The sequence below is a fragment of the Macrotis lagotis genome, chromosome 2 (assembly GCF_037893015.1).
Source record: "Macrotis lagotis isolate mMagLag1 chromosome 2, bilby.v1.9.chrom.fasta, whole genome shotgun sequence".
Taxonomy (NCBI): Eukaryota; Metazoa; Chordata; class Mammalia; order Peramelemorphia; family Peramelidae; genus Macrotis; species Macrotis lagotis.
Window position 1 is genome coordinate 155,189,319 of NC_133659.1, and position 24,424 is coordinate 155,213,742.

Here is a 24,424-nt window from a genome sequence, read left to right on the forward strand (position 1 = left end):
CCCCCCCAGCAGAAGGCATTCTGATATAGACTTTACATTTTTATCCAAGATAAGCATCGATCAAAATTAAATTGTTGTGAGAGAAAAATCAGATCCAAAAGGAAAGAAGAAAACGTTAGGGAAAGCAAAATCACATATTGCATAAGACAACTTTTAAAAATTGGTCTTCATTTAAACTCCATAGTTCCTTTTCTGGATACAGATGGTATTCTCTATCACAAATCCCTTAAAATTGTCCTTGTTTATTGCACTGATGGAATGAACAAGTCCATCACCCCATGTTGTTGTTAGTGTATATAAAGTTTTTCTGGTTCTGCTCATCTCATTTAGCAACAATTCATTTCTTGTAGAATAATAGTGTTCGATCACATACAAATACCATAATTTGTTCAGTCATTCCCTAATTGATGGGCACTCCCTCAATTTCCAATTCTTAGCCATTACAAATAGAGCTGTTATGAATAATTTTGTACATGTAGATTTTTTAACCCCTTTTCACGTCTTTTCAGGATACAGACCTAGTAGTGATATGGATCAAAGAGTATGCACATCTTTATTGCCCTTCAGGCATAATTCCAAATTGCTCTCCAAAAAGGTTGCATCAGCTCTCAACTCCACTAACCATGCATGCATTAGTGTCCCTGATTTCCCACATTGTTTCCAGAATTGATCATTATCCTTTCTGGTCATATTGGCCAATCTGAGAGGTATGTGATGGCTCCTCAGAGAGCTTTAATTTCCATTTCTCTGAATGATTTAGAGCAATTTTTCATATAGTACTATGGACAGCTTTGATTTCCTCATCTGCAAATTGCCTTTACATATTCTTTGACCATTTGTCAGTTGGAGAATGGCTTGGTTTGTTTTTTTTTTAATTTTACTCAGTTCTCTATATATTTTAGAAATGAGTCCTTTGTCAGAAGCACTAGTGGTAAAAATTGTTTCCCAATATGCTACATTCCTTTTGATCTTGTTTACATAGGTTATTCTTATCTTCATTTTGCAAAAGAGGAGACAGAGGCTAAGAGGGGTTAAGTGACTTCCCCAAAGTCACATAGCTAATCTGAGAGGATTTTTACTCACATCAGCATCCTCTATATCCTCCCCCCCAAAATATCCTAGCATGGCATTAATCAGTCAATTTTATTTGCATTTATTTACACTCATTACTTTGGGCTATCAACTAAGTCCTGTGGACAAACAAGCAAAACAAAACAAGACCCTACTTTCTAAAAGCTTACATTCAAATGTGAAAGACAATATATAAAATCCCAAATATACAAGATAACTATAAAGGATGGAAAGTAACCTTGTAGGAGATTCTAGAAGCAGCTAGGGGAACCGGAAAAGGTCTCCTGGGGGGGGATTGTCACTTGAGTCGAGACTTAAAGAGAATCATGAAATTCAGGAAGCAGGAAATCATTCCAGGCATGGCATGGGGGCAGCCTTCCCATGGAGAATTTGATTCCTGCCAGGAGGGGAGTAGAAGATTGTTATCACAAGGCTAACCACTCTGCTTTCCTCCGACAGGGGGTATTGGGTTAGAGTTTTATGTCTCCCCAAATCTTATTCACTTTAGGTTCACTGTGCTCCTGATCACTATCCCATAATAGGGAAGGAATGTCTCAAACAATTCATCCAAGACGACTCCCTTTCCTCCAATGCCAATTATACCAAGACAACACATAGTGAAAAGCTAATAAATCCCTTTAAGCAAGATGATACAAAACAGAAACCAGAAAAATTATATGGTTGAGAATAAACTAGGCAATACATACAGTGAATGAGATCTCCCAATGGGAGCGAGATACAGTCCTTAAACAGATACACACACATGCACACACACACACACACACACACACACACACACAGACTCAAAGACAGACATAGAACACAGAGACAGACTGAGAGACAAAGAGATAAAGAAATAGTGATAGAGTCAGAGACAGACAGAAAAAAGAGATCTACAGTGACACCCAGAGACAAAGACAGAGACACAACAGAGACAGAAACAAAGATAGAAACACAGACAAAGAGAACGAGACAGAGATAGGCAAAGAAACAAAGAAAAGAAAACCTTATTCTATAACCCTTTGGTTATTACTTATCAAGTGAGGTAGAAAAAGGGAACCAAATGCTCTCCAGAGGTGTTTCCCATTACCATTAGAGATACCCAATGCAGAGAACAAGCCAAAAAACAAACAAAAAGAGAGATCTTTTAGAGAAGATGGGACGTCCCAGATACTCCTGCTTAGAGTGACCTTGTGCTGATTGAATCAAGTCCTAGATGATGTCACTGTTTCCTGAGTGAATGCCTAAACAATTTATCCTTCAGATTTCCCTCACCTATTTTTAAATTCTGAGAAAGCTGTATTTTAATCATCGGAGTCCTTTTGTTCTTTTAGGCATTCAGGTAGTACAATGGTTAAGATACTGGAATCAGACTTTGGAAGACCTGTGTTAAACTTGGCCTCAGACATTTACTAGCTGTTTGACCCTGAGCAAGTCACTTAATTGCTTTCTCCTCAGTTTTCTCAATTGTAAAATGGGAATAATAAGTATCTACCTCCTAGTATTTTTGTGAAGATAATATTTGTAAAGTAATTAACACAGTATCTGGCACAGAGTAGGTTCTTAATAAATAATAAATGCTTTATCCCTTTTTTTAATTTTGAGAGCTTATTACAAAAGGAAAACTATTGGTTTTTCATATTTAGTAAGTACCTAAACTTAATAAAAAGTTGAAACATTATCTGAACACCTATTTAACCACAGAAGTGAATGTGCCATACTTTTATATAAAATTACTGGATAGCTTTTTTTAAGAGTCATCTTCACACAGATAAATCCCTACTCTGCTAAAATTCATGATTTCACATAAAATTTCATGCAAAATATCAACTGTTGGCACAGCTTGGTATGACAATTTTATGCTTAGAACTTAAAAAAATTAAAATCAGTGCAGCAGGAGATTGAGAATAAACCTTTCAATTTTTTAAAGTGAGAAAAACCAAAGTCTTAGGAAAAATGACTAGTCTTATTTCTATCTATACTCTTTTAAAGGCTAGTGTTTTAAGATAATTTTATATAGCAATTTAAAGATAATTTATATAGCAATTTATGGTAACAATGTACTTTGTACATGTTATCTTACTGGATATATAAAAGAATCCTGTAAGATGGATTTGATAGGTATTGTTATCCCCATGTTTCAGATAAAGATATTGAGCTGTGAGAAGGTTAATTGAATTGCCCAGGGTCATATGGCTAGAACAGGAAATGGACTCCAGGCATTCAGATGTCAAATACAGTATCTTTTTTACCTCCCCATTCTGATTCTACAAAAGTATTCTGAAAGATACTTTATAAGATTCAAAGTATAATTTAGAACAGAGATGTCAGGCTCAAATAGGAACAATAGTAGCCTCTTGACTTGGAAAACCACAAATTCACATTATCTCTGTTATATTGTATTTTTACTTATTTTTGTTAAACATTTACCAATTTCATTTTACTCTGAGTTGGCAGCTGACTGCTAGTAGTTTAGACCTCTGATTTAGAGTGCTACAAGTAGAAAAGTTAATATTACTTAAGTGTGGTAATCTTTGTACTGATTCACTGAGTTGTTCATCTAAAGTAATGCTTGTTTTTGGAATATAATATTTACAATTTTTTTTCTAACAGAGGACTGGCAAAGCCCAGTGCTTAGGAGCATATGCATTGTGTGAAACTGATGCAATCCCCTTGCAAACTTCAGAGAATGTGTAGGTAGGTATTCTTTTTTTTACCACATCCTCTTACCATGGTTAAGAATTGGCTAGTGAATCATTCACCTCAATAGCCTGAGTTGAACTGAATAAACTGAGAATGCATTCAGAAAGCAAAAACAGGCCAAGAATTTTCTTTTTCCAGACAGGCTGCGTCAGAGTTGAGGAAGTAAGGATGCTATAAGGACTCAGTGGGAGACCTTAACCCTGAGGTCTTAATCTCCCTACCCAGGTCACTGTCAAGGGGTCTGTGAGATCATGGCCCTGCTGTTGCATGTATCATTGTTAGATTGTTTATTTTGTCCATCCTTATCTGTATTTTCTAGCTCCCCTGGCTTCCTCTGAGTCTCCATAAAATCCCTCTTTCTATAAGAAGTCTTTCCCAGTCTCTGTTGCATATTTCCTATTTATTATGTATATAGTTGTATGGGTTTTTTTTTTTTTTTGGTTCATAGTTGTTTGTGTTGTTTCTCTTACTAAATTATGAGATCCTCAAAGTAGGGACCATCTTCTGACTTTTTTTTTGGCATCCTCAGAGTTTAGCACAATGCTTGCTTGAGCCACAGTAGGTGCTTAATAAATGATTATTGTTGTTCAGTCATGTCTGATTCTTTGTGATCCCATAGATATTTGAAGTGGTTTGACATCATTTAATTTTTTTAAACAGATGAGGAAACTGAGGTAAATAGGCTTAAGTGACTTTTCCTGGGTCACCCAACTAGTAACTGTCTGAAGACAAATTTGAACTCAATAAATTGGATTTGAGTGAAGGGGGTGCTGGGCAACATTACCAGCCCCACTTTCTCCTTCAGAGTCATTTGGGTCCAGTGACCAGATATGAATCAGGAAGACTGGAGATGGCCCTGAATGTGAGGCAGTCAGGGTTAAGTGACTGAGGGCAGATTTGAACTCAGGTCCTCCTGACTCCAGGATTGATACTTTATCCTGCACAATTTAGCTGCCCTAATAAATGATTGGCTGCATCTATTCTTTCCTGTCCTTAAGTAAAAGACACATGAGATTTGAATGACTGAGTGAGTTACTAAAGGTTCAAGATCTGTGGTTCAGGCCAGAGTTTGCAGGTCACAAGAACAGTCCTGGGATCCAGTGTAGCAAGGTACTAGATATCATCAGGAAGAATTTATCTATGCCACATTCAGAAGCAAACTTTATATGGAAAATGCTTTGTAAAAACAGCGTCCCCCTCCAAAACCTAGGGGTTCAATCTCCTTTTTGACCTTGATCTTTATATCACCTTTTTCCACCTCAGGAGACTTATAAAAGTCTTTTTCTCCTAAATCAAATTCAGTCAGGCAAAAAAGAGAAAATTACTTTGGTTTATCAATGCTTTAAGGATGTATACTCAGTTCTGGTTTAGCAACTTATAGACAAGCTTCTGTTCTTTATATGGTAAGCAGAATGGAAACAACACCTGTACATCCTATGAACTCCACAGGAGGATTGCATCAAGTAAGCAGATGGCACATGCTTATGATGACTGTGATTGGACAATTCTCAGTATATTCTTATTCATATTTTATATTAGATACATACAACTTTAATAGATCAGTCTTTATGAGGAACTTTAAGTTGATTTATGTTGTGTCTTTAAAAATAACAGACAAAAGAACATTTTTTCCTCCATGCATTTTCTCTGAACTAATGAGAGATTAGCAGTTCTTACTGAATAACCTGAGAAAAATATTTTATCCTGATACTGGGAAGATTGTCCTATAACTGATATACAAGGATGTAGATCAAGGTAACCTTTGAAGGGAATTAAAGGGGAAAAAGAAACTCAAAAAAATCTTAGAATTGGAAGCCATCAAGTTCAACTCATACTTGAACAAGATTCCCTTCTACTGATCTCCAAAAGGTGGTGATTCAGCTTTCTCTGGAAAACCTCTGGATGCAATGAAGAGGAGGAGACCATTACTTTTGAAAGCAGAACAATCTACATTTAGCTAACAAAATTTGTTGAAAAATTTTTCCCTATACAAAAACTAAATCTACCTCTTTGCAACTTCTACCCATTCTATTTAATTATATCCCTAGGATCCAAGAAAGAGCAAGTGAAATTTTAAGTATTGAAAGACTCATGTAGAAAAGAAATTTGAATTCAGATCTTCCTATCTCCAGGCCCAGCACTCTGTGTGGCATTCATATCAAATCTACAGAGAACATAAATCTAGGAAGAATAATCAGTGTGGTGAATGGTACAGGATCCCCAAAGATCCCAACAGGCTAGAAAATTGGACTGAGTCTAATAAAGCCCAATCATCATTCTAGGAACAAATTGTGATTTTTTTTCCAGGGTGAGGAACTCCCATAGGTTTCATCTCCACATGATATTCTGATATAAATCAAAATGTTGATTTATTTATTAATTCACATGTAGAGCTATACTGCATTGAAAACTAGATTGCTTGCCTGCAAAGGGTGTGTCATTTCTTCATAAGTAGCTATACTCAATAGATGATATATTAGAAACTTACTTGCTGAGCACAGAATTAAAATGGAAAAGTCTTTTTGATTTTATTTAACTCAATGTTTGTGATTTTTACAAATAATTACTTTTTATTGTGCCTTTTGTTCTTGTGTTACATTTATTTTTTGAATAAATTTCTCCTTATTGCCTCCCCAAAAGCCATCCGTGATAATATAACTTTTTTTAAGGAGGAAAAAAATCAGTTTAGCAGAAACTAATGGCACATAAACCTATATGGAATACTTCACACCCATGATCCTTCAACTTGCAATGGAAGGAGGGAGATTCATCTCTGGGTCAAGCTTGATCATTATTGGGTCAAGCTTGATCATTATAATTATACAAAAGTCGATTTCATTTTATTGTTGTAGCTATTTTAGATATTTTTCCTGCTTTTTTTTTTTACTATTTTTTTATTTTACCATGTACAGAACCCAGCTATCCTGATTAGTGAGTGCCTCATGACTTACTTTAGTCATAGACTTTGTTTTTTATTTTTATTTTTTTGAACTTTTTTTTAGGTTTTTTTTACAAGGCAATGGGGTTAAGTGGCTTGCCCAAGGTCACACAGCTAGGTAATTATTAAGTGTCTGAGGCTGGATTTGAACTCAGGTCCTCCTTACTCCAGGGCCAGTGCTCTATCCACTGCGCCACCTAGCTGCCCCCAGTCATAGACTTTAAACACGCTTTATTTTACTTTCTGACCATCCTCTCACTTGTTACTCTAACAGCATGTATCCTTTAAGTCTACTTCTTAATCATCACCTTTAACCAATCTTCTGGTCTGAATTCATGAATAAATCAATATCACCCTTGACTCTTGAGTTTGCTTATCTCCCCTCTACCTCTGCTGGGACTTTCAAACAATACTCCTCCCAAGTTGCAACTGCCCTTTTTATGTTTTGTCTCTCTCTTTTACTATGTGAAAACTCTTTAAGGGCAGAGGATGTCTCTTTTTGATTTGTCCTCAGAACTTACAGTGCCTGGTATGTGATCAATAGCTAATAAAAGATTTTTCTTTCATTCATTCATTCATTCCTTATTCTGCTAACTTCACTTTGTATCAATTTATATAAGCCTTATACTTTTCTGAATTCTTCATTTTTGATGCTTCTTATCGCATAGTCATATTACATTATATTAATGCTATGCAACAGCAATTCCTCAATAGATGGGCACCTCTTTTTTCATCTTTAGAAATATTAAGCTAGACTGCTTGAACAATTGCAGGATAGAACTCTGGACCTGGTGTCAGGAGAATCTGAGTTCAAATCAAACCTTAGATACTTTCCAGTTGTATGACTGGGCAGGTCACTTAGTCATTTTTACTTCAGTTTATCTGTAAAAGGAGATGGAGAAGGGAATGGCAAACCAATTCAGGATATTTTTTGCCAGGAAAACCCCAGATGAGTTCATGAATACTCAGACAAGACTAAAATGACTGAACAACAACAACAACATTAATTATACTTTGTTTTATTATATTAAATATTTTAAAAATCTGAACTTAAACCTCCAAAAAGGAGCTATTTATTCATCCTTTGTTCTTGAAGAGGACCAATACATGTGGGGGTGTTTCCAAAAAGTGCATATCACATACAGAATCCAAAGAGGATTCACTAGAAATGAAACTGTGAATATTTATTTTACTCTGCTTATTTTTAAAAACAAATAATAAATTAATGCTGATTTTATTTCAAAGATATCTTGATTGTACTTCCTTTTGAACTTCCTTTTGTTCTCTTTTTGGCAGTTTTAAATGTAAAAAATAACCATTGCTAAGCTTTTCTCATTCCTGACCTTCTTCTTCTAAAGGTTAATGAAAAGAAAGGAAAGAAGAAGGAGGGAAGGAAAAAAGTACTAAGAAAGAAAGAATGGAAGAAAGGAAGGAGGGAGAGAGGGAAGATACAAGGGAAGAAGAGAGGGAAGAAAAATAGAAGGAAGGAAAGAAGGAAGGATGCTTTTTAGTTTTTTTTTGTAAGGCAAATGGGGTTACGCCACCTAGCCGCCCCCAGAAGGATGCTTTTTAATAAATAAGCAAAGTCAAGCAAAAATATTCTGCAAAGTGATCATGTCCAAAACTTCATTTTTTTGCAACTTTGTATATATTACCAGTCTGTCAGGAATTGGGTTACGTGCCTTATCATAGACCTGCTGGAAGATATAGCTGGTCATAGTTTTGATCAGGGTTCCTAAGTTTTTCAAAGTTGTTTAATAGCTTCATTGTCCTAATATAAACTATTTTGGTTGTGCTAACTTCACTCTGTATCAGTTCATATTAACCATGATTCTTGGAAATTCTTATTTTCTTACAGCATCATAAGATTCTCTAGGGGATATTGCTTTTTTTTCCTTAGTTTTTTTTTTTTTTGCAAGGCAAATGGGGTTAAGTGGCTTGCCCAAGGCCACACAGCTAGGTAATTATTAAGTGTCTGAGACAGGATTTGAACCCAGGTACTCCTGACTCCAGGGCCGGTGCTTTATCCACCGTGCCACCTAGCTGCCCCTAGTGGGTATTTCTATCTGAATAATGTAGTCATCTAGAATCAATGCATCCTCTCATGTATAGAGTGATGGGGAGATATTGACAAATTTTTAATCTTCATTTTTCTTTTGATGGGACTATAGCTTTAAAGTTGGAAGGTATCTTAGAGAACACCTACTCCAAACTCTTAATTTTATAGTTTAGAAACCTGATTCCCAGAGAAGTCATATTTTTTTTTTTTTGCAAGGCAATGGGGTTAAATGGCTTGCCCAAGGCCACACAGCTAGGTAATTATTAAGTGTCTGTGGCCAGATTTGAACTCAGGGACTCCTGACTCAGGTGCTCTATCCACTGTGTCACCTAGCCACCCTGAGAAGTCATATTTTTTTAAGAAATATTTCATTTATTCTTCCAACTTTATACAATGGTAGTTTTTAACCCCTTTCCCCCTAGACTTTGTTTTACAATTTTTCTCCCTCCCTCCTTTCCCTTTCCCCTGAACCCAATAGAGAGCAATCTGATATAGGGTTTACATTTGTAATCATACTAAACATAGATCAAAATAGAACATGTTGTGAGGGAAGAATCAGATCCAAACAGAAGCAAGAAAATGTTAAGAAATGACAAAATTATATAATACATAAAACATAAGACAAATCTTTAAAAAATGAAGATAATAAACTTTGGTCTTCACTTAAACTCCAAGTTCCTTCTCTGGATATGAATGACATTTTCTATCACAAGTCTCTTAAAATTGTCTTTGATTATTGTGCTGCTGAAATGAACAAGTCCATCATGGTTGATCATCATTCTATATTGTTGTTAGTGTATGTGATATTTGTCTGGTTCTGCTCATTTCACTCAGCATCAATTCATGCAAGTCTTTCTAGATTTTTCTGAAATCCTGTCCCTCATGATCTCTTATAGAACAATAGGGTTCCATCACATACATATACCACAATTGGTTCAGCATTCCCCAAGTGATGGGTATCCCCTCAATTTCCACTTCTTTGCCATTACAAAAAAGAACTGCTATGAATATTTTTGTACATGTGGGATTTTTACCCCTTTTCATGATCTCTTCAGGATACAGACCCAAGAGTGGTATTGCCAGATTAAAGTATGCCCTTTGGGCATAATTCTAAATTGCTTTCCAGAATGGTTGGATCAGTTCACCCCTCTACCAACAATACAGTAGTGTCCCAGTTTTCCCACATCCTTTCTAGTCATATTGATTATTCTAAGAGGTATGAAGTAGTACCTCAGGGATACTTTTATTTGCAATTCTCTAATCAATAATGATTTAGAGCAATTTTTCATATGATTATTTTTGATTTCTTTGACTGAGAATTGCCTTTCCCTATCCTTTGATCATTTATCAACTGGGAAATGAAGAAGTCACATGTTTTGCCCAGGATCTCACAGATTGTGGTAGAATCAGAACTTTAACTTAGGTCTGGTGACTCCACATGGATTCAGTGCTCTTTACACTCTCATGCTCTTTTAAATCATAGGAACTGGAGAGTTGGAAGGAACTTGAGACATCACATAATCCAACCTCCTTTTTCTTTTTGTTTGACAAACCAAGTTTTCCAGACTCTTCAAGAATGATCCATCTTTTTTCTTTTCATTTGCCATGACAACATACTCTTATATTATTTTTCTCAGATTATAGTTTCTTTTACACTAATTGCATTTTAGGATAGTTATTTCCTGGAACCTTAATCCTATCAAAGAACAATTTCCAAATGGCAATGAAGGCTGGTTTATTTATGGGAAAGTTCCAGCAGAAGATTTAATAATCCCATCCATTGTGTGTGGATTGTTGCTAGCTTCAGTTTCAGAGCTGATCCAACATTTTGTGAGTTCAGCTTATTTGAGGTTGTCAGAATGGGGAGTGGGGCTGCAATTCTCTTCCCACCATCTACCTATTTACTTCATTTATAAGGTCACTTTGAAAGGACTGATGAACTTTGATCAATTCTGCCCCATTTTTCTGACCTATAGGTGGTATGTCACTAGAAGTCTATGATTGTGCTTTTCTTTGGCTTTCTAACAACATGGTTTTAATATTTTTGATATTATTTAACAGTTTAAATATTTGAAATGTGTGTGTTGTGTTGGGTGTGTAGGGCCATTTTCAGAATTAGGAAAACTTCTGTCTTTGATGCATATTAGTTATGTGATCTTGGGCAAATCAATTAAATGTTCATTGCCCTAGGTAACTTTCTATGACCATAAATTGCAAGTGTTTCACATCTGCATTGGTAAAAGGAATTTCTTTATAGGGAACTCCCTCCACAGATGAAATCACAGGCATACACACACACACACATATGTAAATATGTATATTGCATACATATCTCTGTCCATACCCATACAGACACATATTTATAACATTGCCTTTGACTCCTCCAATGTTTTCCTTGTTAGGGAATGTTGACTGACTAGTTAATTGAAAAATATCATCTTTTTTGTATGTCATTTCGGTTGTGTCGGACTCTTCATCATCCCATTTGAAGTTTTCTTGGCAAAGATACTAGAATGATTTACCATTTTCTTTTCACTTTAGAGATGAGAACCTGAGGCAAATAGGGTTAAATGATCTGCCAAGAATCACATGCTAGTAAGTATGTTAGAATGGATTAGAATTCACAAACTTCCTTTCTCTAGACCCTCTATCCACTGCCACTTAGTCATCCCTAACATCCCAAGAAGTTTTTATTTCTTACGGGTATCTCTGAAATCAGCTCATTAGCATTTTGAAAGTACTTGAAGAGTTGAAGTTAGTTGAAGCTACTATTGTTAGGAAAAAAGTCCTAAAGGTCTTTGGGATGAAAATATTACATTTATAGATGACAGTCATCCTACTCAGCAAGGTATTTTGAATGAAGGATAATCAGGTAAAACAGTACCTACTGAGAGCTTATTACACAACCCACCAAGTTGTTTATGAGTAAGTGGAAAAAGGAAAGGAAAAGGATGGTAAAATTAACTGTGCTAGAAACACCTTGTTCAAGCTGTTAAGTTATGCTTGCTGCCAACCTAGGTAGAGTGGCAGTTATTGTAGTGGAAATTAGGAGAGCTGGATCCTGGTCCTAGATCTGAGATTAACTATCTTGGTGAGAAATTACTTCAGTTTTCTGTAACTCAATTTCCTCACTTGCAAAATGGTGATGATAATTGAACTGTCTCATGGAATTGTTAAAAAAAAAAAGCTTTTGAAAACACTACAAAAGTAATAATGGAATGTCTTTTTCCTTCAAACTTGGGAAATTTGAACTCCCAGTAGATATGGTTTGAAGGACAGTCTCAAATACTGATTGTTTTTAATCTTAACTCTGGTTTCTTCTCTCTCCTAGGCAGGGTTCTGGTTTCACACCTATTGAAAGATGTTAAATTTGCTAGCCACCAATTTTCTTGGGGAAAAAAAATCGCTCTTGAGTTATCTAAAGAATCCCCCCCCCAACTCCATGTTAATCTAAAAAAAAATGTGTGCCCCTTAAAAAATCAACTCTGAGAAATTACTTCCTCGGTGTCAACCCACAAAACGCCAACACCTCTACCAAAAACATAGCACCTGGGGAATAGGAACTTTGTATTGTGGGCAAAGGAAGAAGCCTTGAAAATGAAGAGTAGACAGGGGAAAAGCAGTGATGGTGGAGAAGTCACGTCCAGGCCGGGTGTTGAGCAAAAGAATTTAGGACTCTGGGCTAATAATGGCCAAGCTCTCCGAGAGCCTCAAAGCACGCCCGAGAGATGACAGTGACCCAAGTCCAGGAAAACCGTGGCCGGGGGTACAAGGAGGGCGCAGACTTCCAGAATCGCTCCGGGGCGGAGTTCCGCGTGCGGTGGGGACCGCCTGTCGTTCACCCTGGCCGAGGGCGTGTGCGGGCAAAGGAGAGGGCGCGTGCGGGAACTTGGGGGGGGGGGGGTGTAAGGGGATAAGAAAAGAGTCCAGAGAGAGAAGGGGAGAGAGGGAGAGGGGGGAGGAGAGAGAGGCAGAGGAGGAGCACAAGGGAGAGTAAGAAAGTATGCGCTACAGCTGAAGTAGACAGAGGGAGGGAGACGAGGAGAAGGGGAGGAGATAGGGGGAGAAGGGGGAGAGGAGAGAGAAAGAAGAGGAGAAGTAGCGAGAGGGAGGGAGGGCAGCAGGCAGGGAGAGGAGAAATGTGGAGGGCGCAGAGAAGGGGAGAGTAAGAGGGAAAGAAGTAGAGAGAGGGAGGGAGGAGAGCAGAGAGGGAGAGAGAAGTAGAGAGAGGAAGAGGGGGAGAAGTCAGCAAAGGGGGAGAGAAAGGAAGAGGAGAAGTAGCGGGAAGGAGGGAGGAGAGCAGGCAGGGAGAGGGGAAATGTGGAGAGGGGGAGAAGTCAGCAAAGGGAGGGAGAAGGGGAGAGACAGAGAGGAGGGAGGGAGGAGAGAGGCAGAGAGGGCGGGCAGCGGGGCGGGGGGTGGCAGGGGGGCGCCCTCTCCTCCCCCCGCTCCCCTCCCCGGCGGGCCCGGCGTGCCGCAGCCATGGAGACACCTCCAGTCCCCTCCTCCCGCCCGCCGCCGGCCCCCGCAGCGGCCGCGGATTGGTCGCCCTTTGCTCCCTGACCCCTCGGGGCGCCGCCGCGGGCCGCTCCTTCCTGCTCCGGCCGCCGCCGCCGCCTCGGGCCTGGGAGGGCGGGGCGGAGGGGCGGGGCGGGCTGCGGAGGGCCGCGCCGCTGCGCACGCCCGAGGGGCGGGGGGAGCTGGCTCGGGCGCCGCCGCCGCCGCCGCAGGAGGAGCCGCCGCCGCCGCCGCCGCCGCCTGCGCCGCCACGGCCGGAGGAGGAGCCGCGGGAGCCGCTGCCGCCGCCCTCCGCCCCCTCCCCTGCTCCCGTCCTCCTCCTTCTCCCCGGCCGGAGGGAGGACTCCCGGAGCAGCCCCGCGGCCGGAGCGCCGCGCCGACTCGGGAGAATGCGGCGGCGATCGCGGCTGCTGCTGTGCTTCGCCTTCCTCTGGGTGCTGGGCATCGCCTATTACATGTACTCCGGGGGCGGCGCGGCGCTGGCCGGCGGCGGGAGCAGCGGCGGAGCCGGCAAGAAGGTGGGTGAAGAGCGAGCCCCGCGCCCCGGTCCCGCGCCCGCGCTCGGGCCACCCCCACCCCCGGGGAATTGACTTGAACCGGGACTCCTCGGACCCCCCCCCCCGCCCCCCGGCTTCGGGGGGGGGGCTCGGGACTCCCCCCGACTTGCCCCAGGTCCGTCCTGCCCCGCTCCGCCCTCCTCGCACTTCCCCAAGACCTCCTTCTGCTCCGTCCGCCCGCCAGCCCCTCGGCCCCCAGCCCCGGGCTGCTCTGCGGGGCGGAAATCGAGGAAGAAGCCTTTCAATCCGATTCAGTCTTCCTCCGAATCCCCTCGGAGAGAAAGTATCGGAGACTGCATTCCTCCCTCCCTGCTGCCCTTCACTCCGCAGGAGGGTCCTCCCCGAGCGCCCACTAGCCATTGCCCCTTTGCTGGAATTAGCCGCCGGGAGACCGGGGCTGCCAGGTGGAGGCACGGCGGACCCCCGGGGCCTGGGGGCGGCGGCTTGCCTCCGCCCGCCCCTCTCTGCTCGGTCCCCTTTTCATTCAAGTGGATTCCCTGCTCCAACTGCGGCAGCTCCTTGGGACCTTCCCGGGGAAAAGACAAAAGGCGGTGGGGAGGAGAGGAAGAAAGAGCTTGCTGCCTCTGCAAGGTTACAGATTCGGTAGAAACAAGAGTTTAACTTGTTTCTTCGAGGTCCTTGGAGCTGCATGACACTAGTTGCAGTCTCTGCCTTCTCTCCTCCTCCTCCTCCCCTTACCCCCTCAGACCGTCTCTCCTCTTTCCCCTCTTTCTCCCAGTCGCCTGGGGGAACATCAGTTTTTAATAACGAAGACGACCTACACTTTTTTTTCTGTCTCTTTTGGGGAGTGGGTCACCACCACTTATTCTGTAACCCAATTCCCCCTGGAGTAGAAACTTGTCATGTGGATGTCCTTCCCCTAGGAGCCAGTCATGTTCACGTTTTCTCCTTTCTCAATTTCTTAACAACTGGTTTTGCTTTCATCCCACGGCTAAGTGAAACATGTTCCCTCGTGCGCCTTAATTTTCCAGGGCCTCTTCCTCGTGTTGGACCGTTGTGTGCTTTGCCTTTTAAAAAATGATTAAGCGATTAGTACATAGAAATCATGAAAACTAAACTAGACGCATTATTTGACCGGGCACAGGATTTTTTTTTTTTAAAAATTCATATCTGTATTGAAATGCTATCTTCAATGTGAACCAAATTCATTCCTCCCGTTGAAACAAAATGAGATGAAGCAAAAGGAAATGCATTATTATTATATACTGGCACGGATTTTTTTTTTTTTTTTGTAAAACGATTTCCCAGCTTTTCAAGATGGTACTTTCATTTCCAAAAGCAAAGAACCTCTCATCATGCTGACTGACATTCAGGGTCTGGCCAAACCCTCAGTTAAACGCCGAGTGAACGCCATCCGATGCATCTCGGTTTCCCTTTATGTGATTAGTTGTAGCAAGTGGGCTCATCTCGTTGTAAACCCAACAGAGCTAATGAGAAACTGACAAGTTTTGACCCTGAACTTCCTCCTTTGAACTCACCCTTGAATGTGTAACCATTTAGGTTCCTTCATTCATTCTCTGGTAGACGCTGTTATCAGATGTAGCTAGTCTTGTCTGTTGGGCACTTGGAAAAGTCAATTTTCCCCTTCTACAGGGAATGAAATGAAAACTTCATCATCTACAGACTGATTAACATGCTTCACAGTTCAGTTCTCATCTCTCTGTAAAAGAAAGTTTATTTAAAAACAGTAACAGTGCATGAATGAGTGAATGAAAACTTGTTGATTATGCCATTAAGAGCACCAAGAGCAAAGCTTTGGGAATACAAATAGTTCAGCAAAATAGTCCTTGTCCTTAAGGAGTTCACATTTTCACAGGGAGAGACAACCCAAATATTATACATGGAGAAATGATTTCATATTTTGTTATGAAAAAGCTTTAAAGGGTTGCTTTCCCTTATCTCTTCCACCAGCTAAAAATGATCTGCAATTTTTCAAGCCAATCTTATTTGAACTCTGTGCATTTAAGTTTTCTAACATTTTTGTGGAAGGAAGGAGGAAACAAGCTTTTTAACAAAAAGTAACCTACTATGAATCAGACAGTGTGCTAAGTAAGCCCTTTACAAATGTGAATTCATTTAATCCTCACTACTATGGTGGATAGATAGGTAGGTACTGTTATTAATTTCTGTTTTATAGTTGTGAAGACATCTATTATAGGAAACTATATAATACAGGAAGTGAAGGCATAGAGGTTAAGTGAAAAATCTAATAGACAGTCTGAGGCTAAACTTGAACTTGGGGCTTCTGACTCCAGGCCCCACTGCTTAGCTGCCAGGATTTGGGAATATGCCTGGAAGACAGAGGCTGTGATTTTATTTTCCCCAATTCCTTGCACATGGTAGCTGTTTAGTATTTAGTATTTAATTGAAATAAGTCTGGATCTTAGGCAAATCACCTAGTTTTCACTTGATTTGTAAAATGAAGGGATTGAGTTAAAGAGTTGGATCTTCAAACTTCTTTCCAAATCTATAATGAATCTATAATCTATAATCCAATCCATATCTGTAATCGTACAAACTCTTTTAAATTAAACTTTTTTTTAAAATTTCTATCTCTTGTTTGATCACTATGCAGAAATGCAGTGAGCAATCCATAAGTGACAATCAGTTCATTGCACTTATTAAACTGGGATTTGTACCATGCCTGCCATGGACAGGGTGTTAGGACAGGGAGTGAGAAAGACATAAAGATAAATAAGTTGTGATCTCTACCTTTATGGAATTTATAATTTAATACCTAGGAATTTTGTGCCTAAGCAGTTTAGGAAATGCTGATGTGCATGTGGAAAGGATCTGAAGTATTGGAAGTTTATGGTGAAGAGAGAATCCTGTCAAGTGCTAAGTACCATGTAAAAAACTAGTGATATTTTCTTTCATCATTTTGCCCATTTTATTAGTTAACCTGATGCTTTCTTGTGACATTGTGATCCTTTGTGTTAGTCCTCAGTGATTGCACAAACTGGCAGATTCAACTAAGTGATGGTTTCAGACAGATCTTCCCTGTTGACCTCAGAGGTATAGCCCCAGATGACATATTCAGGAGGTTTGTTTTGGGCTGCTGGCAGAAGGAAAGTACAGAGACCATGTAGAAACAAGTGGGGGGAAATTAACAATTATACATGGGTTGGTGATTTGGGATTCTATTCTTTTTGTCAACGAACCATAAAATTTAATCCCAGGCCTCAGAATGGTTTAGTGATTGTCTGTAGAGGAAGAGGTGTGTAAATGAAATAGCTTCTGAAATTGCAGTAAAAGACTCATTAACTTCATGTGTTGGACCCTGATATAAAAAGTAAAAGAACTAAGACTGTTTCTGGTGGGGTGAATAGAATCCCCTGCTGTAGTGAATTTCCTTATATAGTAGAAAAATTGTATAGTCCCGGTTATTCCTGAATTGTTTCAGTAGAGTTATGGTACTGGAAAATCCCTCCCAAATTCACCTTCATGATTAAATCTATTAAATTTTTTTTTCTTCTGACAAACATGTAATGTGCATAAGAAAGGTCAGTATCAAACCATGGAGTCAAAGTTAAAGCAAACTTTAGATAATTGCATAAAGATGTTATTTGTGTAAACGGTTCTAGATTTTTCTCTCCCAGTCACACAAATCATATTTTGTCAATTTCTTTACTACATGAGGTTTACCATCGTGGGAAAACAGGACTTGGAGTGGTCTGCCTTTTTGGAATTGTCTGACATACAGACTGACTTGTATTTCTGCTGGCTCAGCTATTTAGCCAGAGATTGTCATTGTGTGCCCTGCCTGTTAAATAACTTATCACAAAACAGTTATTCCCCCTTTAGCAGAAGTTAGGAGTCTAAGCTGATCTCGGTTTGCAGATTAAAATATAGGTGCTGAAAGCTATCACAGATATTTTTTCAGAACACAGGGTTGTTGGTATTTTGGTTGCTGTTATTTTTTTTTTAGTAGGAATGTGTAAGCCAAATCAACTTTTGCATGACATTGTTTAAAATTACATTTCATTTCATTTACATTTATATGGAATTTTCACCCTCATTTTGCTCTGTTCCAAAAAATTGATGATTTGTATTTCAAGGATGCCTTTCTTGTATGCATCTCTGATTCTTTAACATTTTAATTATGTGAAGGCTTCCAACTCTTTTATGATGTTGGCAATGGATGGGGTAAAGGAAAGGGAAAGAACAATGGAGGAAGGGGACTTGTTAAAACTTTATGTTGATATGCAGCTGCCTCTGGGAAGTGTTGTTATTTAGTCAAGAGTGAAGCCTACAATTCCTAAAGAATGAGCTATACTTATGTAGTGTCTTTTACCCAGTATCTCAAAGAACAGCTTATAAGAATCTTATTAATCTTCTTAGTATCCTTGTGAGGTAAAGCTACAACTGATGGAATTAACAGAATACACAACAGATAATTGACTTCCCCAAGGTAACACCACTAATTCTTAACTTTGTCAAAATGATGCTTCTACCCTAGGCCCTGTTTTCAGGCAGGAGATCAAGCTTCCTTTTTCTGTATGGTTAGAGAAGAAGTTAAAAGGGTGGTTTAATTAATTAATCAACCAGTTAAGCCCCTTATCTATCAACTAAACCATTTCATTTGGTGGAACTTGAGTCTGATAGTGGTTTTTATCTACTTGTTTGAAGCATTTCTGTCATGTTTGTATGATTCATTTACCTTTTTTTTTTTAAACAAGTGAGTGCCCTTATAGGGGGTTGGATGTAGGAGTAACTTCAGGAATAATTTTAAGGAAATGTAATCCATTGCTAGCAAGAGACAATAATGCTATATGCAATATTAGCTGGCTATGTGGTTGATCAAAATGTACTTAATGGAATATGTATACCACAATTGATAGTATGATGTACAAATAGTAAATAGGCATTTGAAATTTCCCTTGGATAGTTTTATAGTAAACTTCTCTTTTGCTCTGGCAGTGTCTCTCTCTCAGTTTGGACATATGGCTGTCAGGGGTGGAAACCAGCTTTTAGTATCACCTATCTTCACAACAACTTCATTCTACCTCTTCTTGATCAACTTTGAGGCATCTGCTTTTTTCCCCCTGGGTTAAATGGAATTGATTAATTAAGCTAGAAACTTTTTTAGCATTGAATGCTTTATAGGTTATCCCAGGTTTTTTTTTTTTTTTTTTTTTTGGCTTGCTGTGTTCAAATCAAATGGTAGCAGAAGTGGGCTGCACCAGAGAAGTTGTAGAGTTGGAATAACAATTCCTTTTTCTTCAGGATGGGTCATGGAAACCAACTGGACAGTCTCAGCAGATATGCAATGTCCTGTGATTGAGATAACAGACCACTTTTTCCCTATATACTTTTTTAGTCCCTGGTCCTACCTCCATTTGCTTTATCCATTGTTTGGTTTTTGCTTGTCTTATCAAAAAAGTAATGTGGTATAATCACTGAATCTGTGTCTAATTTAAGGTTGATCCAATAGTTTTAACCTGTGTCAGCAGCAAAAGAAAACACATGCTATATATAATCAGTTTTTCTTTGCAGTCAGAAGATTTAAAGTGATGCCATTTGAAAAGGGAGATTTGGAATAATGATAAAGAGAACTAGAGAAAAAGGGACCTTATAACCAGGGAATGTAGTTAAATGATGACACAATCTTTTTGACTTTAAAAAAAATAAAAGAAAATAAAGTTTTCCAATTTATAAAGTTCTGTTGCTCCAGCCTCTGGGTGCTTGAACATAATGAAAGCAGATTGTCAGTGATAAACAACATACAAATAATGAGCTATTCCCTTGACCCTCTGGCAAAAATTGAGAAGATAAGTTTTGCACAGCACGAGTGGGACCAGCTCCTGGGAATCCATCAGATACCACGCCATGGGGTGTGGAAGCAGAGAGGGAGAGGAGTTTGTGAAGGGAAAAGCAATTCCCTCAAATTCCCTATTCCAGTTGCTAAAGTCCTAAACTTAGGTTCTCTTAACCAAAGGTCCCTCAAGGATAATAGGAATTTTCACTGAAGCAACTAGAATAATGATTTTTTTTTGGGGGGGGGGGTGTGATGTGGTAGGGGGAAGACATAGGCTGCTTCTTCTTGCTATCCTCCCCCCCAGAATCTCAGAAGTTGAGGAATGCAATTTTTTGTGTGTGTGTGTGATAGTTGTAAGTTTAAATTCTAAACCAGGGAACCTTAAAAAAATTTTTTTTTCCTGTTTCCTGGTGAGCCAGGAGATTGTGGTTGGCTTAATGGGAGACATGGTAAAACCTGCTTTGGGCCAGATAAGACATGTGGACAGATTTATCTTTGAGGCCATGACTGTAGGATTCTTGGAAGCTGAAGAAGTCACAAGCATGGGAAAGCCCAGCAGTCTTCTTTATACATGAAAACAACTAAACTTGCCTCCAGACCATTCAAGTCTTTTTCTTCTTTTTCTAAAGCAGGGTTCTTAACTTTTTTTCCCCTTTGATGTGTGCCATGGACCCCTTTTGCAGTCTGGTGAAAAACCCTTCTCAGAGTAATGTTTTTAAGTGCATTAAATAAAATATCCAGGATTACAAAGGAAACCTAATTATAAAAATGTTTTTTTTTTTAAAACATGTTAACAAATGCTATGTTGGGAAATTCTGCTCCAGAGCTGTGGTTGTAGTACCCACTCTTTAGGCTATTTGTTAGAGGAGTTCCTGAGATACATCTAGGATCCTCAATCTAGTGTTGGGTAATGGGAAGTAGGATTCCCTGTTGTGGGACTTGACTAGTTTTCTCTTGGCTGGGTAGGGGGAGTCTAAAATGAATCCACCTGACACAGAATTCCATTCTGTAACAAGTAGCAAGGTTTCATTGTGTCCTATTTTCTCAGCTAGAATGACAAGATTTGTACTTGATCTGTGACTGTCAAAATTATTTGATCATTTATATTGTGTTGTTTCTTTTGGGGAATTCTTAGGTTTGGATATGGAAAATGTTTATCGTTGGATCTATAAATTTAAACCAGTTATGTCTTCTGCCCTACTTTGGTAGTGTGGGCCAAGTTATGTGCTATGACTTTGGATAAGTTACTTAACATCTCTGACCTCTAGGTTCCTCATATAAAATCAGAACATTAGAATAAGATTATTTCTTAGGTCCTTAGAACATTGCCTGACCCATAATAAGGGTTTAGTAAATGGGTTTCTTCCCTCTCCCTCTATTTATTCATTTGTTCTATTCTGGCTTTTACAATCCTGTGGTCAGAACATTTATAAATTATCTATGTCCAGCTCTGTCACTGACTAACTATGTAATCTTTAGGATTATACTAGGCAGCTAGGTTGCACAGTGGTTAGAGCATTGGACCTGGAGTCAGTAAGACTTACCTTTGTGAGTTCATATCTGGCCTCAGACACTTCCTAGCAGTGTAAACCTGAGCAAGCATTTAATCCTATTTGTCTCAGTTTCCTCATCTGTATAATGAGCTGGAGAAGGAAATGGCAAACCACTCCAGTATATTTGCCCAGAAAACCCCAAGTGGGATCATGAAGAGTTGGATACAATTGAACAACAAAATTTTCAGAAAGTCATTTAACTTGAGTTTCCTTTCCCCATCTATAAGATGAAAATGATAGCATCATTTAAGGAAACAATATGACAAATTTGCTAATCATCTACCAAATGACCTATAATGGTACTTGATAGTGTATGGCTTTCACAGGATTCTTGGGATGATCCAATGAGATGAATATATGGGAAACTACTTTTTTAAAACTATAACATTTATCCAATATAGGGCAAGAAAAATGATTCCTACTTCTAAATTCTGAGGATTCTGAACCTTAGGAAGCAGTAGGTGCTCCCATTGTTTGATGGAACATTCTTTCCTGTTTCTATCTTGAGTACCCTGCATTTCCCTGTTTTTAGGTAGACACAGCTGTGAAATGTTCTACCCTTCTTCTGCTGATGACTTTCTCCTCCTTACATCTTATGAAATATTTGGCATTTCTTACATCATTTAGTCATGTATTACTGGCATTGGGAACTTGTGCCATTTTATGCTGATTGGGTGTCTTAGCTTGCTGAAATGTGGATGGCAGGGAAAAGCAATGAATTATCAGCTTAGTGTTAAACAACAGCTAGAGAAAAATCCAAACCAATGATGTGTAATTCTGCTAATAAGGCTTAAATTTAAAGAAAATTTATATGGTTTTGAGGTCTTGAAAGCTTGGTGCCTTGAGGAAACTTGTAAGAATAAAGAATGAGGAGACCTTGAGAAGTTTGAAATGGTTTGGTTATACTTGCTGTGGCAGTCTGATAGAGAGAGAGAGTGAATATCTTAGTGAACTCTCCTCTAACCCTTTTAACTTTTTTATTCCTCAGAAATTATTTTGTCCTAGTGTCCAAGACCAGCTTCTGAATTATTATCAGGGTGGTATCTTGATTTGAGTAGTCTTCTGATTGTAGATTTTCTTTGGAGAAGAGGATAGTTGTGAGGGTTATGGGTGACCTTGGATTCAGTTTTCACAGGTCACATGGCCCACAATCCCGTCTCTGAAAATTTCCCGGATAAAATACTAGTTTTTATTGTATAATTCAAATCCAAAAAAAAAACTAAATATAAATTTAAGGTAACTACTAACTATAAATTTAAGGTTATCAGTCATTTCCCCCTTTAAAATCTTCAGGATCATAACTCACTCTTTTTCCCCTTCCTCACTATCAATCTTTTCTTGTAATGAAGAAAAAACAGTTAAACGAAATGGAATATTATTGTACTCACGTCTAACAACATATGTAACAGTTCACCATTGTCTACTATTTCTCTAAGAACCAACAGAGAAGTATGGGAAATACCTCATGTGTCTTCTTAAACCTTGGGGATACTTCCTAAGTTTTCAAGACCTTCCACGACTCCTGAAGGGCTGTGTGAGTAGGATCACATATTCCTAATGCTATTCCTAGTGACTTTACAGAAAAATTTCCCTTGCCTGCTAGGCTCTGGTGCTACAGCCTCATCATGTTAGTGACTCTTTGAGAAGACCTTTGAGGACAGATGTCATCTTAGATGCAAGCAGAGTAGATTTGTTTGATACATAGTGCTTGTTTAATTCTGATGCCTGTCATTTTGATTTTTTGTTGTGGAATTTTGACTTTTTGTTATGGAACATTTTTTGGGGGGAGGTTCTTTCTCCTTGATATATACATAAATATATATGCCGTATGTTTACTTTAGTCATTTGGTAGTCTAAAATGCTACCTCTGTGCTAAATGAAGCAGTGAAACCAGGCTCTTGCCCCATAGTTCACTTTATTTTAAATGTAGGTCATAGAATTCAGTCTTGTCTTGGCTCTTCCTTTTTCATTCATTCTCTGGTCCTTGCAAACCAACCAACAAATCAGATCAATTTTCTCTACCACCCCTACTTTTCACCCCTTTCCTAAAGGATGTTGTCCATACTTGGACTTTGTTCATTCTTTGATTGTCATATTTCCTTCATATGACATATGATTGACATATTTGATCGACATATTTCCTTCATAAAATAAGAGATTCACTTCCATATCTTCTGGTACCCTTGCACAGTTTGTGAAATGATTCTCTGTTTTTTGTATGTACATATGTGGAGTTTAAAACTCCAACCCCTAAATTCTTCCTGAACTCTCAAATTGGCAGGTAAGTACTTTGGGTAAGGATAACTAATAATAATAGGTAGCATTTACATACCACTTTGAAGTTTACAAAGCATTTCACATTTGTTATCTCATTTATCCTACAGATTAGTTTATACTACACCCTCTCTTCTATTCAGTAAACCTCTGGTCTCTCCCTGTTATCTACAAGATCAAATATAAAATCTTCTGGTTTTAAAGCCCCTTTCTAACCTGACCTCATCCTTTTCTTGTCTTTTCTATATTCTCTGTGATCTAGTGATACTAGACTCTGCTGTTCCTTGAAGATACAATACTCCATATCCCAACTTTGAGCATTTTTCCACTTCTGGAATTTCTTCTCCTTATTTCTTCCTCCCCTCTTCCAGATTTTCTTGAAGTCTCCATTAAAATCTTTTTTGCAAAGACTTCCTTAATCTTTGTGCCTTTCCAGGTCTTCTTTTCTAGTAATCTCAGTGCATTATCTCAGAGATTACCTCCAATTTATTCTGTCTATATGTTGTTTGCATATTGTCTCATCCTGTTAGACCACGAGTTCTTTGAGAACAGGGACTATTTTCTGTCTTTTTTTTAATCATCTAGGTGCTTAATAAATTCTTATTGACTTGATTAATGACAGAATAGTCTACTGTTATGATTTTGCCAGTTGGATTTTAAGGATGGCCTGCCTCTGTGTATCAATGTGGGTTAATATATATGCTTTTAAATTATCATATCTTTTATGGTACTTTTGTAAATTATCTTCTTAATCTCTGTACACTTAACTTTATTGATGAGGGCTTCTGTCCTAATTTAAGGGCCTTGGGCCCAAATGGAGGATGATTTATGCAAAACAGCCTTTAGGTGTTGTTAGTGTTATTGTTAGTAGTGTACGTTCTCTTCAGTGAATGGGGTCTATGTTATATATGATATATATGTGTGTGTGTGTGTGTGTGTGTGTGTGTGTGTGTGTGTATACATAAGGTGTGT

At 39.0% G+C, this 24,424-nt stretch overlaps 1 protein-coding gene across 3 annotated transcripts in view; it reads left to right on the plus strand.

The window, feature by feature from the left end:
* The window catches only part of GALNT2 (polypeptide N-acetylgalactosaminyltransferase 2), a 392,856-nt gene that overhangs the window by 106,697 nt on the left and 261,735 nt on the right, over positions 1-24,424 (plus strand). The window contains exon 1 of one of the 3 annotated variants that reach the window (XM_074223035.1): positions 13,602-13,807. The exons of 1 other annotated variant lie outside the window; for it this stretch is intronic. In XM_074223035.1, coding sequence (XP_074079136.1) covers positions 13,679-13,807 — 129 coding nt within the window. In that variant the 5' untranslated portion in view covers positions 13,602-13,678. Of the gene's footprint in view, positions 1-13,601; positions 13,808-24,424 lie in introns of those variants that run through there. One more of the 3 variants, XM_074223034.1, reaches the window with a different exon arrangement.